The 17470-nt window shown below is 45.5% G+C and overlaps 1 protein-coding gene across 4 annotated transcripts in view; it reads right to left on the bottom strand.

Annotated features, from left to right (window-relative positions):
- LOC124040327 (zinc finger matrin-type protein 4-like) overlaps nucleotides 1–17470 on the bottom strand; it is a 184047-nt gene that overhangs the window by 146039 nt on the left and 20538 nt on the right. For all 4 annotated transcript variants that reach the window (XM_046357427.1, XM_046357426.1, XM_046357429.1 and 1 more), the window contains one exon: nucleotides 12518–12622. In XM_046357427.1, coding sequence (XP_046213383.1) covers nucleotides 12518–12622 — 105 coding nt within the window. The remainder of the gene's footprint in view (nucleotides 1–12517; nucleotides 12623–17470) is intronic.

The raw sequence follows: 17470 nt of genomic DNA, 5'->3' as shown, positions 1-17470 counted from the left end.
AGAGACTGATAGTAGTAGAGAAGAGAGGGAGAGACTGATAGTGGTAGAGAAGAGAGGGAGAGACTGATAGTAGTAGAGAAGAGAGGGAGAGACTGATAGTGGTAGAGAAGAGAGGGAGAGACTGATAGTAGTAGAGAAGAGAGGGAGAGACTGATAGTAGTAGAGAAGAGAGGGAGAGACTGATAGGTGAGTAGAGAAGAGAGGGAGAGACTGATAGTGGTAGAGAAGAGAGGGAGAGACTGATAGTGTAGAGAAGAGAGGGAGAGACTGATAGTGTAGAGAAGAGAGGGAGAGACTGATAGTGGTAGAGAAGAGAGGGAGAGACTGATAGTGGTAGAGAAGAGAGGGAGAGACTGATAGTAGTAGAGAAGAGAGGGAGAGACTGATAGTGGTAGAGAAGAGAGGGAGAGACTGATAGTAGTAGAGAAGAGAGAGAGACTGATAGTGGTAGAGAAGAGAGGAGAGACTGATAGTAGTAGAGAAGAGAGGGAGAGACTGATAGTAGTAGAGAAGAGAGGGAGAGACTGATAGTGGTAGAGAAGAGAGGGAGAGACTGATAGTAGTAGAGAAGAGAGGGAGAGACTGATAGTGGTAGAGAAGAGAGGGAGAGACTGATAGTAGTAGAGAAGAGAGGGAGAGACTGATAGTAGTAGAGAAGAGAGGGAGAGACTGATAGTGGTAGAGAAGAGAGGGAGAGACATAGTGGTAGAGAAGAGAGGGAGAGACTGATAGTAGTAGAGAAGAGAGGGAGAGACTGAGAGAAGAAGAGGGGAGAGACTGATAGTAGTAGAGAAGAGAGGGAGAGACTGATAGTGGTAGAGAAGAGAGGGAGAGACTGATAGTGGTAGAGAAGAGAGGGAGAGACTGATAGTGGTAGAGAAGAGAGGGAGAGACTGATAGTGGTAGAGAAGAGAGGGAGAGACTGATAGTAGTAGAGAAGAGAGGGAGAGACTGATAGTGGTAGAGAAGAGAGAGACTGATAGTAGTAGAGAAGGAGAGACTGATAGTAGTAGAGAAGAGAGGGAGAGACTGATAGTAGTAGAGAAGAGAGGGAGAGACTGATAGTGGTAGAGAAGAGAGGGAGAGACTGATAGTAGTAGAGAAGAGAGGGAGAGACTGATAGTAGTAGAGAAGAGAGGGAGAGACTGATAGTGGTAGAGAAGAGAGAGGGAGAGACTGATAGTAGTAGAGAAGAGAGGGAGAGACTGATAGTAGTAGAGAAGAGAGGGAGAGACTGATAGTGGTAGAGAAGAGAGGGAGAGACATAGTGGTAGAGAAGAGAGGGAGAGACTGATAGTGGTAGAGAAGAGAGGGAGAGACTGATAGTGGTAGAGAAGAGAGGGAGAGACTGATAGTGGTAGAGAAGAGAGGGAGAGACTGATAGTAGTAGAGAAGAGAGGGAGAGACTGATAGTGGTAGAGAAGAGAGGGAGAGACTGATAGTGGTAGAGAAGAGAGGGAGAGACTGATAGTGGTAGAGAAGAGAGGGAGAGACTGATAGTGGTAGAGAAGAGAGGGAGAGACTGATAGTAGTAGAGAAGAGAGGGAGAGACTGATAGTGGTAGAGAAGAGAGGGAGAGACTGATAGTGGTAGAGAAGAGAGGGAGAGACTGATAGTGGTAGAGAAGAGAGGGAGAGACTGATAGTAGTAGAGAAGAGAGGGAGAGACTGATAGTAGTAGAGAAGAGAGGGAGAGACTGATAGTAGTAGAGAGAGGGAAGAGATAGTGGTAGAGAAGAGAGGGAGAGACTGATAGTGGTAGAGAAGAGAGGGAGAGACTGATAGTAGTAGAGAAGAGAGGGAGAGACTGATAGTAGTAGAGAAGAGAGGGAGAGACTGATAGTGGTAGAGAAGAGAGGGAGAGACTGATAGTAGTAGAGAAGAGAGGGAGAGACTGATAGTGGTAGAGAAGAGAGGGAGAGACTGATAGTGGTAGAGAAGAGAGGGAGAGACTGATAGTAGTAGAGAAGAGAGGGAGAGACTGATAGTGGTAGAGAAGAGAGGGAGAGACTGATAGTAGTAGAGAAGAGAGGGAGAGACTGATAGTGGTAGAGAAGAGAGGGAGAGACTGATAGTAGTAGAGAAGAGAGGGAGAGACTGATAGTGGTAGAGAAGAGAGGGAGAGACTGATAGTGGTAGAGAAGAGAGGGAGAGACTGATAGTGGTAGAGAAGAGAGGGAGAGACTGATAGTGGTAGAGAAGAGAGGGAGAGACTGATAGTAGTAGAGAAGAGAGGGAGAGACTGATAGTGGTAGAGAAGAGAGAGGAGAGACTGATAGTGGTAGAGAAGAGAGGAGAGACTGATAGTGGTAGAGAAGAGACTGAGGGTAGAGAAGACTGATAGTGGTAGAGAAGAGAGGGAGAGACTGATAGTGGTAGAGAAGAGAGGGAGAGACTGATAGTGGTAGAGAAGAGAGGGAGAGACTGATAGTAGTAGAGAAGAGAGGGAGAGACTGATAGTAGTAGAGAAGAGAGGGAGAGACTGACTGATAGTGGTAGAGAAGAGAGGGAGAGACTGATAGTGGTAGAGAAGAGAGGGAGAGACTGATAGTGGTAGAGAAGAGAGGGAGAGACTGATAGTGGTAGAGAAGAGAGGGAGAGACTGATAGTAGTAGAGAAGAGAGGGAGAGACTGATAGTAGTAGAGAAGAGAGGGAGAGACTGATAGTGGTAGAGAAGAGAGGGAGAGACTGATAGTAGTAGAGAAGAGAGGGAGAGACTGATAGTGGTAGAGAAGAGAGGGAGAGACTGATAGTGGTAGAGAAGAGAGGGAGAGACTGATAGTAGTAGAGAAGAGAGGGAGAGACTGATAGTGGTAGAGAAGAGAGGGAGAGACTGATAGTGGTAGAGACTGATAGTAGTAGAGAAGAGAGGGAGAGACTGATAGTGGTAGAGAAGAGAGGGAGAGACTGATAGTAGTAGTAGAGAAGAGAGGGAGAGACTGATAGTGATAGTAGAGAAGAGAGGGAGAGACTGATAGTGGTAGAGAAGAGAGGGAGAGACTGATAGTGGTAGAGAAGAGAGGGAGAGACTGATAGTGGTAGAGAAGAGAGGGAGAGACTGATAGTGTAGAGAAGAGAGGGAGAGACTGATAGTGGTAGAGAAGAGAGGGAGAGACTGATAGTGGTAGAGAAGAGAGGGAGAGACTGATAGTAGTAGAGAAGAGAGGGAGAGACTGATAGTGGTAGAGAAGAGAGGGAGAGACTGATAGTAGTAGAGAAGAGAAGAGAGGGAGAGACTGATAGTGGTAGAGAAGAGAGGGAGAGACTGATAGTGGTAGAGAAGAGAGGGAGAGACTGATAGTGGTAGAGAAGAGAGGGAGAGACTGATAGTGGTAGAGAAGAGAGGGAGAGACTGATAGTAGTAGAGAAGAGAGGGAGAGACTGACTAGAGAAGAGAGGGAGAGACTGATAGTAGAGAAGAGAGGGAGAGACTGATAGTGGTAGAGAAGAGAGGGAGAGACATAGTGGTAGAGAAGAGAGGGAGAGACTGATAGTGGTAGAGAAGAGAGGGAGAGACTGATAGTGGTAGAGAAGAGAGGGAGAGACTGATAGTGGTAGAGAAGAGAGGGAGAGACTGATAGTAGTAGAGAAGAGAGGGAGAGACTGATAGTGGTAGAGAAGAGAGGAGAGACTGATAGTAGTAGAGAAGAGAGGGAGAGACTGATAGTAGTAGAGAAGAGAGGGAGAGACTGATAGTGGTAGAGAAGAGAGGGAGAGACTGATAGTAGTAGAGAAGAGAGGGAGAGACTGATAGTAGTAGAGAAGAGAGGGAGAGACTGATAGTGGTAGAGAAGAGAGGGAGAGACTGATAGTAGTAGAGAAGAGAGGGAGAGACTGATAGTGGTAGAGAAGAGAGGGAGAGACTGATAGTGGTAGAGAAGAGAGGGAGAGACTGATAGTGGTAGAGAAGAGAGGGAGAGACTGATAGTGGTAGAGAAGAGACTGGTAGAGAGAGAGGAGAGACTGATAGTGGTAGAGAAGAGAGGGAGAGACTGATAGTAGTAGAGAAGAGAGGGAGAGACTGATAGTGGTAGAGAAGAGAGGGAGAGACTGATAGTAGTAGAGAAGAGAGGGAGAGACTGATAGTGGTAGAGAAGAGAGGGAGAGACTGATAGTGGTAGAGAAGAGAGGGAGAGACTGATAGTGGTAGAGAAGAGAGGGAGAGACTGATAGTAGTAGAGAAGAGAGGGAGAGACTGATAGTGGTAGAGAAGAGAGGGAGAGACTGATAGTGTGTAGAGAAGAGAGGGAGAGACTGATAGTGGTAGAGAAGAGAGGGAGAGACTGATAGTGGTAGAGAAGAGAGGGAGAGACTGATAGTGGTAGAGAAGAGAGGGAGAGACTGATAGTGGTAGAGAAGAGAGGGAGAGACTGATAGTGGTAGAGAAGAGAGGGAGAGACTGATAGTGGTAGAGAAGAGAGGGAGAGACTGATAGTAGTAGAGAAGAGAGGGAGAGACTGATAGTGGTAGAGAAGAGAGGGAGAGACTGATAGTAGTAGAGAAGAGAGGGAGAGACTGATAGTGGTAGAGAAGAGAGGGAGAGACTGATAGTGGTAGAGAAGAGAGGGAGAGACTGATAGTGGTAGAGAAGAGAGGGAGAGACTGATAGTGGTAGAGAAGAGAGGGAGAGACTGATAGTGGTAGAGAAGAGAGGGAGAGACTGATAGTAGTAGAGAAGAGAGGGAGAGACTGATAGTGGTAGAGAAGAGGAGAGAGAAGAGAGGGAGAGACTGATAGTAGTAGAGAAGAGAGGGAGAGACTGATAGTGGTAGAGAAGAGAGGGAGAGACTGATAGTAGTAGAGAAGAGAGGGAGAGACATAGTGGTAGAGAAGAGAGGGAGAGACTGATAGTGGTAGAGAAGAGAGGGAGAGACTGATAGTAGTAGAGAAGAGAGGGAGAGACATAGTGGTAGAGAAGAGAGGGAGAGACTGATAGTGGTAGAGAAGAGAGGGAGAGACTGATAGTAGTAGAGAAGAGAGGGAGAGACTGATAGTGGTAGAGAAGAGAGGGAGAGACTGATAGTAGTAGAGAAGAGAGGGAGAGACTGATAGTGGTAGAGAAGAGAGGGAGAGACTGATAGTGGTAGAGAAGAGAGGGAGAGACTGATAGTAGTAGAGAAGAGAGGGAGAGACTGATAGTGGTAGAGAAGAGAGGGAGAGACTGATAGTAGTAGAGAAGAGAGGGAGAGACTGATAGTAGAGAAGAGAGGGAGAGACTGATAGTAGTAGAGAGAGAGGGAGAGACTGATAGTGGTAGAGAAGAGAGGGAGAGACTGATAGTAGTAGAGAAGAGAGGGAGAGACTGATAGTGGTAGAGAAGAGAGGAGAGAGACTGATAGTAGTAGAGAAGAGAGGGAGAGACTGATAGTGGTAGAGAAGAGAGGGAGAGACTGATAGTAGTAGAGAAGAGAGGGAGAGACTGATAGTAGTAGAGAAGAGAGTGGTAGAGACTGATAGTGGTAGAGAAGAGAGGGAGAGACTGATAGTAGTAGAGAAGAGAGGGAGAGACTGATAGTAGTAGAGAAGAGAGAGACTGATAGTGGTAGAGAAGAGAGGGAGAGACTGATAGTGGTAGAGAAGAGAGGGAGAGACTGATAGTGTAGAGAAGAGAGGGAGAGACTGATAGTAGTAGAGAAGAGAGGGAGAGACTGATAGTAGTAGAGAAGAGAGGGAGAGACTGACTGGTAGAGAAGAGAGGGAGAGACTGATAGTAGTAGAGAAGAGAGGGAGAGACTGATAGTAGTAGAGAAGAGAGGGAGAGACTGATGGTGGTAGAGAAGAGAGGGAGAGACTGATAGTAGTAGAGAAGAGAGGGAGAGACTGATAGTGGTAGAGAAGAGAGGGAGAGACTGATAGTGGTAGAGAAGAGAGGGAGAGACTGATAGTAGTAGAGAAGAGAGGGAGAGACTGATAGTGGTAGAGAGAGAGGGAGAGACTGATAGTAGGTAGAAGAGAGGAGAGACTGATAGTAGTAGAGAAGAGAGGGAGAGACTGATAGTGGTAGAGAAGAGAGGGAGAGACTGATAGTAGTAGAGAAGAGAGGGAGAGACTGATAGTAGTAGAGAAGAGAGGGAGAGACTGATAGTGGTAGAGAAGAGAGGGAGAGACATAGTGGTAGAGAAGAGAGGGAGAGACTGATACTGGTAGAGAAGAGAGGGAGAGACTGATAGTAGAGAAGAGAGGGAGAGACTAGTGGTAGAAAGAGAGGGAGAGACTGATAGTGGTAGAGAAGAGAGGGAGAGACTGATAGTAGTAGAGAAGAGAGGGAGAGACTGATAGTAGTAGTAGAGAAGAGAGGGAGAGACTGATAGTAGTAGAGAAGAGAGGGAGAGACTGATAGTGGTAGAGAAGAGAGGACTGAGAGACTGATAGTAGTAGAGAAGAGAGGGAGAGACTGATACTGGTAGAGAAGAGAGGGAGAGACTGATAGTGGTAGAGAAGAGAGGGAGAGACTGATAGTAGTAGAGAAGAGAGGGAGAGACTGATAGTAGTAGAGAAGAGAGGGAGAGACTGATAGTAGTAGAGAAGAGAGGGAGAGACTGATAGTAGTAGAGAAGAGAGGGAGAGACTGATAGTAGTAGAGAAGAGAGGGAGAGACTGATAGTAGTAGAGAAGAGAGGGAGAGACTGATAGTAGTAGAGAAGAGAGGGAGAGACTGATAGTAGTAGAGAAGAGAGGGAGAGACTGATAGTAGAGAAGAGAGGGAGAGACTGATAGTAGTAGAGAAGAGAGGGAGAGACTGATAGTGGTAGAGAAGAGAGGGAGAGACTGATAGTAGTAGAGAAGAGAGGGAGAGACTGATAGTAGTAGAGAAGAGAGGGAGAGACTGATAGTAGTAGAGAAGAGAGGGAGAGACTGATAGTAGTAGAGAAGAGAGGGAGAGACTGATAGTAGTAGAGAAGAGAGGGAGAGACTGATAGTAGTAGAGAAGAGAGGGAGAGACTGATAGTAGTAGAGAAGAGAGGGAGAGACTGATAGTGGTAGAGAAGAGAGGGAGAGACTGATAGTGGTAGAGAAGAGAGGGAGAGACTGATAGTAGTAGAGAAGAGAGGGAGAGACTGATAGTGGTAGAGAAGAGAGGGAGAGACTGATAGTGGTAGAGAAGAGAGGGAGAGACTGATAGTAGTAGAGAAGAGAGGGAGAGACTGATAGTAGTAGAGAAGAGAGGGAGAGACTGATAGTAGTAGAGAAGAGAGGGAGAGACTGATAGTGGTAGAGAAGAGAGGGAGAGACTGATAGTGGTAGAGAAGAGAGGGAGAGACTGATAGTAGTAGAGAAGAGAGGGAGAGACTGATAGTAGTAGAGAAGAGAGATAGTAGAGAGACTGATAGACTGAGTAGAGAAGAAGAGGGAGAGACTGATAGTAGTAGAGAAGAGAGGGAGAGACTGATAGTAGTAGAGAAGAGAGGGAGAGACTGATAGTAGTAGAGAAGAGAGGGAGAGACTGATAGTAGTAGAGAAGAGAGGGAGAGACTGATAGTAGTAGAGAAGAGAGGGAGAGACTGATAGTAGTAGAGAAGAGAGGGAGAGACTGATAGTGGTAGAGAAGAGAGGGAGAGACTGATAGTGGTAGAGAAGAGAGGGAGAGACTGATAGTAGTAGAGAAGAGAGGGAGAGACTGATAGTAGTAGAGAAGAGAGGGAGAGACTGATAGTGGTAGAGAAGAGAGGGAGAGACTGATAGTAGTAGAGAAGAGAGGGAGAGACTGATAGTAGTAGAGAAGAGAGGGAGAGACTGATAGTAGTAGAGAAGAGAGGGAGAGACTGATAGTAGTAGAGAAGAGAGGGAGAGACTGATAGTGGTAGAGAAGAGAGGGAGAGACTGATAGTGGTAGAGAAGAGAGGAGAGAGACTGATAGTAGTAGAGAAGAGAGGGAGAGACTGATAGTGGTAGAGAAGAGAGGGAGAGACTGATAGTGGTAGAGAAGAGAGAGAGACTGATAGTAGTAGAGAAGAGAGGGAGAGACTGATAGTGGTAGAGAAGAGAGGGAGAGACTGATAGTGGTAGAGAAGAGAGGGAGAGACTGATAGTAGTAGAGAAGAGAGGGAGAGACTGATAGTAGTAGAGAAGAGAGGGTGGTAGAGACTGATAGTAGTAGAGAAGAGAGGGAGAGACTGATAGTGGTAGAGAAGAGAGGGAGAGACTGATAGTGGTAGAGAAGAGAGGGAGAGACTGATAGTAGTAGAGAAGAGAGGGAGAGACTGATAGTAGTAGAGAAGAGAGGGAGAGACTGATAGTGGTAGAGAAGAGGGAGAGACTGATAGTGGTAGAGAAGAGAGGGAGAGACTGATAGTAGTAGAGAAGAGAGGGAGAGACTGATAGTGGTAGAGAAGAGAGGGAGAGACTGATAGTAGTAGAGAAGAGAGGGAGAGACTGATAGTAGTAGAGAAGAGAGGGAGAGACTGATAGTGGTAGAGAAGAGAGGGAGAGACATAGTGGTAGAGAAGAGAGGGAGAGACTGATACTGGTAGAGAAGAGAGGGAGAGACTGATGGTGGTAGAGAAGAGAGGGAGAGACTGATAGTGGTAGAGAAGAGAGGGAGAGACTGATAGTAGTAGAGAAGAGAGGGAGAGACTGATAGTAGTAGAGAAGAGAGGGAGAGACTGATAGTGGAGAAGAGAGGGAGAGACTGATAGTGGTAGAGAAGAGAGGGAGAGACTGATAGTGGTAGAGAAGAGAGGGAGAGACTGATAGTGGTAGAGAAGAGAGGAGAGACTGATAGTAGTAGAGAAGAGAGGGAGAGACTGATAGTAGTAGAGAAGAGAGGGAGAGACTGATAGTAGTAGAGAAGAGAGGGAGAGACTGATAGTGGTAGAGAAGAGAGGGAGAGACTGATAGTAGTAGAGAAGAGAGGGAGAGACTGATAGTGGTAGAGAAGAGAGGGAGAGACTGATAGTAGTAGAGAAGAGAGGAGAGACTGATAGTGGTAGAGAAGAGAGGGAGAGACTGATAGTAGTAGAGAAGAGAGGGAGAGACTGATAGTGGTAGAGAAGAGAGGGAGAGACTGATAGTGGTAGAGAAGAGAGGGAGAGACTGATAGTGGTAGAGAAGAGAGGAGAGACTGATAGTAGTAGAGAAGAGAGGGAGAGACTGATAGTAGTAGAGAAGAGAGGGAGAGACTGATAGTGGTAGAGAAGAGAGGGAGAGACTGATAGTGGTAGAGAAGAGAGGGAGAGACTGATAGTAGTAGAGAAGAGAGGGAGAGACTGATAGTAGTAGAGAAGAGAGGGAGAGACTGATAGTAGTAGAGAAGAGGGAGAGACTGAGAGTGGGAGAGAGAGACTGATAGTAGTAGAGAAGAGAGGGAGAGACTGATAGTGGTAGAGAAGAGAGGGAGAGACTGATAGTAGTAGAGAAGAGAGGGAGAGACTGATAGTAGTAGAGAAGAGAGGGAGAGACTGATAGTAGTAGAGAAGAGAGGGAGAGACTGATAGTAGTAGAGAAGAGAGGGAGAGACTGATAGTAGTAGAGAAGAGAGGGAGAGACTGATAGTGGTAGAGAAGAGAGGGAGAGACTGATAGTAGTAGAGAAGAGAGGGAGAGACTGATAGTAGTAGAGAAGAGAGGGAGAGACTGATACTGGTAGAGAAGAGAGGGAGAGACTGATAGTAGTAGAGAAGAGAGGGAGAGACTGATAGTGGTAGAGAAGAGAGGGAGAGACTGATAGTAGTAGAGAAGAGAGGGAGAGACTGATAGTAGTAGAGAAGAGAGGGAGAGACTGATAGTGGTAGAGAAGAGATGGGAGAGACTGATAGTGGTAGAGAAGAGAGGGAGAGACTGATAGTGGTAGAGAAGAGAGGGAGAGACTGATAGTAGTAGAGAAGAGAGGGAGAGACACAGTGGTAGAGAAGAGAGGGAGAGACTGATAGTAGTAGAGAAGAGAGGGAGAGACTGATAGTAGTAGAGAAGAGAGGGAGAGACTGATAGTGGTAGAGAAGAGAGGGAGAGACTGATAGTAGTAGAGAAGAGAGGGAGAGACTGATAGTAGTAGAGAAGAGAGGGAGAGACTGATAGTGGTAGAGAAGAGTGGGAGAGACTGATAGTGGTAGAGAAGAGAGGGAGAGACTGATAGTAGTAGAGAAGAGAGGGAGAGACACAGTGGTAGAGAAGAGAGGGAGAGACTGATAGTAGTAGAGAAGAGAGGGAGAGACTGATAGTAGTAGAGAAGAGAGGGAGAGACTGATACTGGTAGAGAAGAGAGGGAGAGACTGATAGTAGTAGAGAAGAGAGGGAGAGACTGATAGTAGTAGAGAAGAGAGGGAGAGACTGATAGTAGTAGAGAAGAGAGGGAGAGACTGATAGTAGTAGAGAAGAGAGGGAGAGACTGATACTGGTAGAGAAGAGAGGGAGAGACTGATAGTAGTAGAGAAGAGAGGGAGAGACTGATAGTAGTAGAGAAGAGAGGGAGAGACTGATAGTGGTAGAGAAGAGAGGGAGAGACTGATGGTGGTAGAGAAGAGAGGGAGAGACTGATAGTGGTAGAGAAGAGAGGGAGAGACACAGTGGTAGAGAAGAGAGGGAGAGACTGATAGAGGAAGAGAAGAGAGGGAGAGACTGATAGTGGTAGAGAAGAGAGGGAGAGACTGATAGTGGTAGTGAAGAGAGGGAGAGACTGATAGTAGTAGAGAAGAGAGGGAGAGACTGATAGTGGGCAAGAAGAGAGGGAGAGACTGATAGTAGTAGAGAAGAGAGGGAGAGACTGATGGTGGTAGAGAAGAGAGGGAGAGAAGTGATAGTGGTAGAGAAGAGTAGGGAGAGACTGATAGTAGTAGAGAAGAGAGGGAGAGACTGATAGTGGTAGAGAAGAGAGGGAGAGACTGATAGTAGTAGAGAAGAGAGGGAGAGACTGATAGTGGTAGAGAAGAGAGGGAGAGACTGATAGTAGTAGAGAAGAGAGGGAGAGACTGATAGTGGTCAAGAAGAGAGGGAGAGACTGATAGTAGTAGAGAAGAGAGGGAGAGACTGATGGTGGTAGAGAAGAGAGGGAGAGAATGATAGTGGTAGAGAAGAGAGGGAGAGACTGATAGTAGTAGAGAAGAGAGGGAGAGACTGATAGTGGTAGAGAAGAGAGGGAGAGACTGATAGTGGTAGAGAAGAGAGGGAGAGACTGATAGTAGTAGAGAAGAGAGGGAGAGACTGATAGTGGTAGAGAAGAGAGGGAGAGACTGATAGTAGTAGAGAAGAGAGGGAGAGACTGATAGTAGTAGAGAAGAGAGGGAGAGACTGATAGAGTGGTAGAGAAGAGAGGGAGAGACTGATAGTGGTAGAGAAGAGAGGGAGAGACTGATAGTAGTAGAGAAGAGAGGGAGAGACTGATAGTAGTAGAGAAGAGAGGGAGAGACTGATAGTAGTAGAGAAGAGAGGGAGAGACTGATAGTGGTAGAGAAGAGAGGGAGAGACTGATAGTAGTAGAGAAGAGAGGGAGAGACTGATAGTAGTAGAGAAGAGAGGAGAGACTGATAGTAGTAGAGAAGAGAGGGAGAGACTGATAGTGGTAGAAGAGAGGGAGAGACTGATAGTGGGCGAGAAGAGAGGGAGAGACTGATAGTAGTAGAGAAGAGAGGGAGAGACTGATAGTGGTAGAGAAGAGAGGGAGAGACTGATAGTGGTAGAGAAGAGAGGGAGAGACTGATAGTAGTAGAGAAGAGAGGGAGAGACTGATAGTGGTAGAGAAGAGAGGGAGAGACTGATAGTAGTAGAGAAGAGAGGGAGAGACTGATAGTAGTAGAGAAGAGGGAGAGACTGATGGTGGTAGTGAAGAGAGGGAGAGACTGATAGTAGTAGAGAAGAGAGGGAGAGACTGATAGTAGTAGAGAAGAGGGAGAGACTGATGGTGGTAGTGAAGAGAGGGAGAGACTGATAGTGGGCGAGAAGAGAGGGAGAGACGAATGAGTGGTGGATTGTGAAAGAAACATGTAGAAAATGAACATGTAGAAAGTGTTAATGGAGAAGACAGAAAGAAAGAGGAGAGGGTGGGTGAGAGGGAGATAAGAGGGAAAACATTGACAGGTAATGCTGGGCCTGGGTCTGAGTCTGAGATGCACTAGACATACACCCACACACACCTGCAATGTGATGGACAGATGAGCAGGCATGGAGGCAGGGATTCAGGCAGGGAGTCAGGCAGGAGTCAGGCAGGAGTCAGGCAGGGAGTCAGGCAGGGAGTCAGGCAGGGAGTCAGGCAGGGAGTCAGGCAGGGAGTCAGGCAGGGAGTCAGGCAGGGAGAGGATGGTATTTGACTCCCAGGGGAAAGAGGGGCAGTGGAGCAGCATGACTGGACTCAGGCAGGTTATCACCCACTAGCAGCACTCCATTATCTATCCATCCATCCCTCCAGCTGGCACTGTCTCTCCCTCTCAACTCCCTGCACCACACTCTCCCCTCTTGATTACCCCAACACTCATACCCCCTGCCCTCCTCCTCTCTCTCAGGCCTCTTCCTCGCTCTCTGTGTGTGTGTGATTGTGCACACGTGCGCGTGTGCCTGCATGTGTGCGTGTGATTGTGATGTAGACTCACCTCATAGTGTGCTGTGCGTTGCGACTCGGAGATGAGTTGGGCGTTACAGATGTTGCAGTAACTCTCTGTGAACAGTCCTCCTTCCACGACCCCAGACGACTTCATCTATAGACACGAACGCACACACACACACACACACACACACACACACACACACACACACACACACACACACACACACACACACACACACACACACACACACACACACACACACACACACACACACACACACACACACACACACACACACACACACAGAGAAACACACAGAGAAACACACACACACAAACACACACAAACACACACACAGAAACACACACACACACAGAAACGCACGCACACACACAAACACACACACAGAAAAAACATACTTAGAATAAAGCAATACGCCCTCTTGCCAGGATATAGTGACGTTGATCAAATTACACCCTTGTCCCTTATAGTGACTCTGTTCAAATTACACCCTTATCCCTTATAGTGACTCTAATCAAATATAGTGCACTGCATAGGGAATAGGGAGTCACACAGCATATGGAATAGGGTGTCACACTGCATAGGGAATAGGGTGTCACACTGCATAGGGAATAGGGTGTCACTCTGCATAGTGAATAGGGTGTCACACTGCATATGGAGTCACACTGCATAGGGAATAGGGTGTCACTCTGCATAGTGAATAGGGTGTCACACTGCATAGGGAATAGGGTGTCACTCTGCATAGTGAATAGGGTGTCACACTGCATATGGAGTCACACTGCATAGTGAATAGGGTGTCACACTGCATAGGGAATAGGGTGTCACTCTGCATAGTGAATAGGGTGTCACACAGCATATGGAGTCACACTGCATAGGGAATAGGGTGTCACTCTGCATAGTGAATAGGGTGTCACACTGCATAGTGAATAGGGTGTCACACTGCATAGTGAATAGGGTGTCACACAGCTAGTGAGAGAGAAACATGGAGAGAAAGAAGAGTTAGATAGCTAGTGAGAGAGAAACATGGAGAGAAAGAAGAGTTAGATAGCTAGTGAGAGAGAAACATGGAGAGAAAGAAGAGTTAGATAGCTAGTGAGAGAGAAACATGGAGAGAAAGAAGAGTTAGATAGCTAGTGAGAGAGAAACATGGAGAGAAAGAAGAGTTAGATAGCTAGTGAGAGAGAAACATGGATAGAAAGAAGAGTTAGGTAGCTAGTGAGAGAGAAACATGGAGAGAAAGAGTTAGGTAGCTAGTGAGAGAGAAACATGGAGAGAAAGAGTTAGGTAGCTAGTGAGAGAGAAACATGGAGAGAAAGAAGAGTTAGATAGCTAGTGAGAGAGAAACATGTAGAGAAAGAAGAGTTAGGTAGCTAGTGAGAGAGAAACATGGAGAGAAAGAGTTAGGTAGCTAGTGAGAGAGAAACATGTAGAGAAAGAGTTAGGTAGCTAGTGAGAGAGAAACATGGATAGAAAGAAGAGTTAGGTAGCTAGTGAGAGAGAAACATGGAGAGAAAGAGTTAGGTAGCTAGTGAGAGAGAAACATGGAGAGAAAGAAGAGTTAGATAGCTAGTGAGAGAGAAACATGGAGAGAAAGAAGAGTTAGATAGCTAGTGAGAGAGAAACATGGAGAGAAAGAGTTAGGTAGCTAGTGAGAGAGAAACATGGAGAGAAAGAAGAGTTAGATAGCTAGTGAGAGAGTAACATGGAAAGAAAGAAGAGTTAGATAGCTAGTGAGAGAGAAACATGGAGAGAAAGAAGAGTTAGATAGCTAGTGAGAGAGAAACATGGAGAGAAAGAGTTAGGTAGCTAGTGAGAGAGAAACATGGAGAGAAAAAAAAGTTAGATAGCTAGTGAGAGAGAAACATGGAGAGAAAGAAGAGTTAGATAGCTAGTGAGAGAGAAACATGGAGAGAAAGAAGAGTTAGATAGCTAGTGAGAGAGAAACATGGAGAGAAAGAGTTAGGTAGCTAGTGAGAGAGAAACATGGAGAGAAAGAAGAGTTAGATAGCTAGTGAGAGAGAAACATGTAGAGAAAGAAGAGTTAGGTAGCTAGTGAGAGAGAAACATGTAGAGAAAGAGTTAGGTAGCTAGTGAGAGAGAAACATGGAGAGAAAGAGTTAGGTAGCTAGTGAGAGAGAAACATGGAGAGAAAGAGTTAGGTAGCTAGTGAGAGAGAAACATGGAGAGAAAGAGTTAGGTAGCTAGTGAGAGAGAAACATGGAGAGAAAGAGTTAGGTAGCTAGTGAGAGAGAAACATGGAGAGAAAGAGTTAGGTAGCTAGTGAGAGAGAAACATGTAGAGAAAGAGTTAGGTAGCTAGTGAGAGAGAAACATGGAGAGAAAGAGTTAGGTAGCTAGTGAGAGATAAACATGTAGAGAAAGAGTTAGGTAGCTAGTGAGAGAGAAACATGGAGAGAAAGAGTTAGGTAGCTAGTGAGAGATAAACATGTAGAGAAAGAGTTAGGTAGCTAGTGAGAGAGAAACATGGAGAGAAAGAGTTAGGCAGCTAGTGAGAGAGAAACATGGAGAGAAAGAGTTAGGTAGCTAGTGAGAGAGAAACATGTAGAGAAAGAGTTAGGTAGCTAGTGAGAGAGAGAAACATGTAGAGAAAGAGTTAGGTAGCTAGTGAGAGAGAAACATGGAGAGAAAGAGTTAGGTAGCTAGTGAGAGAGAAACATGGAGAGAAAGAGTTAGGTAGCTAGTGAGAGAGAAACATGGAGAGAAAGAGTTAGGTAGCTAGTGAGAGAGAAACATGGAGAGAAAGAGTTAGATAGCTAGTGAGAGAGAAACATGTAGAGAAAGAGTTAGGTAGCTAGTGAGAGAGAAACATGGAGAGAAAGAGTTAGGTAGCTAGTGAGAGAGAAACATGTAGAGAAAGAGTTAGGTAGCTAGTGAGAGAGAAACATGGAGAGAAAGAAGAGTTAGGTAGCTAGTGAGAGAGAAACATGGAGAGAAAGAAGAGTTAGATAGCTAGTGAGAGAGAAACATGGAGAGAAAGAAGAGTTAGATAGCTAGTGAGAGAGAAACATGGAGAGAAAGAAGAGTTAGATAGCTAGTGAGAGAGAAACATGGAGAGAAAGAGTTAGGTAGCTAGTGAGAGAGAAACATGGAGAGAAAGAAGAGTTAGATAGCTAGTGAGAGAGAAACATGGAGAGAAAGAAGAGTTAGATAGCTAGTGAGAGAGAAACATGGAGAGAAAGAAGAGTTAGATAGCTAGTGAGAGAGAAACATGGAGAGAAAGAAGAGTTAGATAGCTAGTGAGAGAGAAACATGGAGAGAAAGAAGAGTTAGATAGCTAGTGAGAGAGAAACATGGAGAGAAAGAGTTAGGTAGCTAGTGAGAGAGAAACATGGAGAGAAAGAAGAAGAGTTAAAGAGTTAGATAGCTAGTGAGAGAGAAACATGGAGAGAAAGAAGAGTTAGATAGCTAGTGAGAGAGAAACATGGAGAGAAAGAAGAGTTAGATAGCTAGTGAGAGAGAAACATGGAGAGAAAGAAGAGTTAGATAGCTAGTGAGAGAGAAACATGGAGAGAAAGAAGAGTTAGATAGCTAGTGAGAGAGAAACATGTAGAGAAAGAAGAGTTAGGTAGCTAGTGAGAGAGAAACATGGAGAGAAAGAGTTAGGTAGCTAGTGAGAGAGAAACATGTAGAGAAAGAGTTAGGTAGCTAGTGAGAGAGAAACATGTAGAGAAAGAGTTAGGTAGCTAGTGAGAGAGAAACATGTAGAGAAAGAGTTAGGTAGCTAGTGAGAGAGAAACATGTAGAGAAAGAGTTAGGTAGCTAGTGAGAGAGAAACATGTAGAGAAAGAGTTAGGTAGCTAGTGAGAGAGAAACATGGAGAGAAAGAGTTAGGTAGCTAGTGAGAGAGAAACATGTTTAGGTAGCTAGTGAGAGAGAAACATGGAGAGAAAGAGTTAGGTAGCTAGTGAGAGAGAAAAAGAGTTAGGTAGCATGGAGAGAAAGAGTTAGGTAGCTAGTGAGAGAGAAACATGTAGAGAAAGAGTTAGGTAGCTAGTGAGAGAGAAAACATGGAGAGAAAGAGTTAGGTAGCTAGTGAGAGAGAAACATGGAGAGAAAGAGTTAGGTAGCTAGTGAGAGAGAAACATGGAGAGAAAGAGTTAGGTAGCTAGTGAGAGAGAAACATGGAGAGAAAGAGTTAGGTAGCTAGTGAGTGAGAGAAAGAAACATGGAGAGAAAGAGTTAGGTAGCTAGTGAGAGAGAAACATGTAGAGAAAGAGTTAGGTAGCTAGTGAGAGAGAAACATGTAGAGAAAGAGTTAGGTAGCTAGTGAGAGAGAAACATGTAGAGAAAGAGTTAGTTAGGTAGAAACATGTAGAGAAAGAGTTAGGTAGCTAGTGAGAAGAAACATGGAGAGAAAGAGTTAGGTAGCTAGTGAGAGAGAAACATGGAGAGAAAGAGTTAGGTAGCTAGTGAGAGAGAAACATGGAGAGAAAGAGTTAGGTAGCTAGTGAGAGAGAAACATGGAGAGAAAGAGTTAGGTAGCTAGTGAGAGAGAAACATGGAGAGAAAGAGTTAGGTAGCTAGTGAGAGAGAAACATGGAGAGAAAGAGTTAGGTAGCTAGTGAGAGAGAAACATGGAGAGAAAGAGTTAGGTAGCTAGTGAGAGAGAAACATGGAGAGAAAGAGTTAGGTAGCTAGTGAGAGAGAAACATGGAGAGAAAGAGTTAGGTAGCTAGTGAGAGAGAAACATGGAGAGAAAGAGTTAGGTAGCTAGTGAGAGAGAAACATGGAGAGAAAGAGTTAGGTAGCTAGTGAGAGAGAGAAACATGGAGAGAAAGAGTTAGGTAGCTAGTGAGAGAGAAACATGGAGAGAAAGAGTTAGGTAGCTAGTGAGAGAGAAACATGGAGAGAAAGAGTTAGGTAGCTAGTGAGAGAGAAACATGTAGAGAAAGAGTTAGGTAGCTAGTGAGAGAGAAACATGGAGAGAAAGAGTTAGGTAGCTAGTGAGAGAGAAACA

Source organism: Oncorhynchus gorbuscha, linkage group LG07, assembly GCF_021184085.1.
Source record: "Oncorhynchus gorbuscha isolate QuinsamMale2020 ecotype Even-year linkage group LG07, OgorEven_v1.0, whole genome shotgun sequence".
Taxonomy (NCBI): domain Eukaryota; kingdom Metazoa; phylum Chordata; class Actinopteri; order Salmoniformes; family Salmonidae; genus Oncorhynchus; species Oncorhynchus gorbuscha.
The sequence above is the reverse complement of the archived record's forward strand: the minus strand, read 5'-3'. Positions and strand labels throughout refer to the sequence as shown.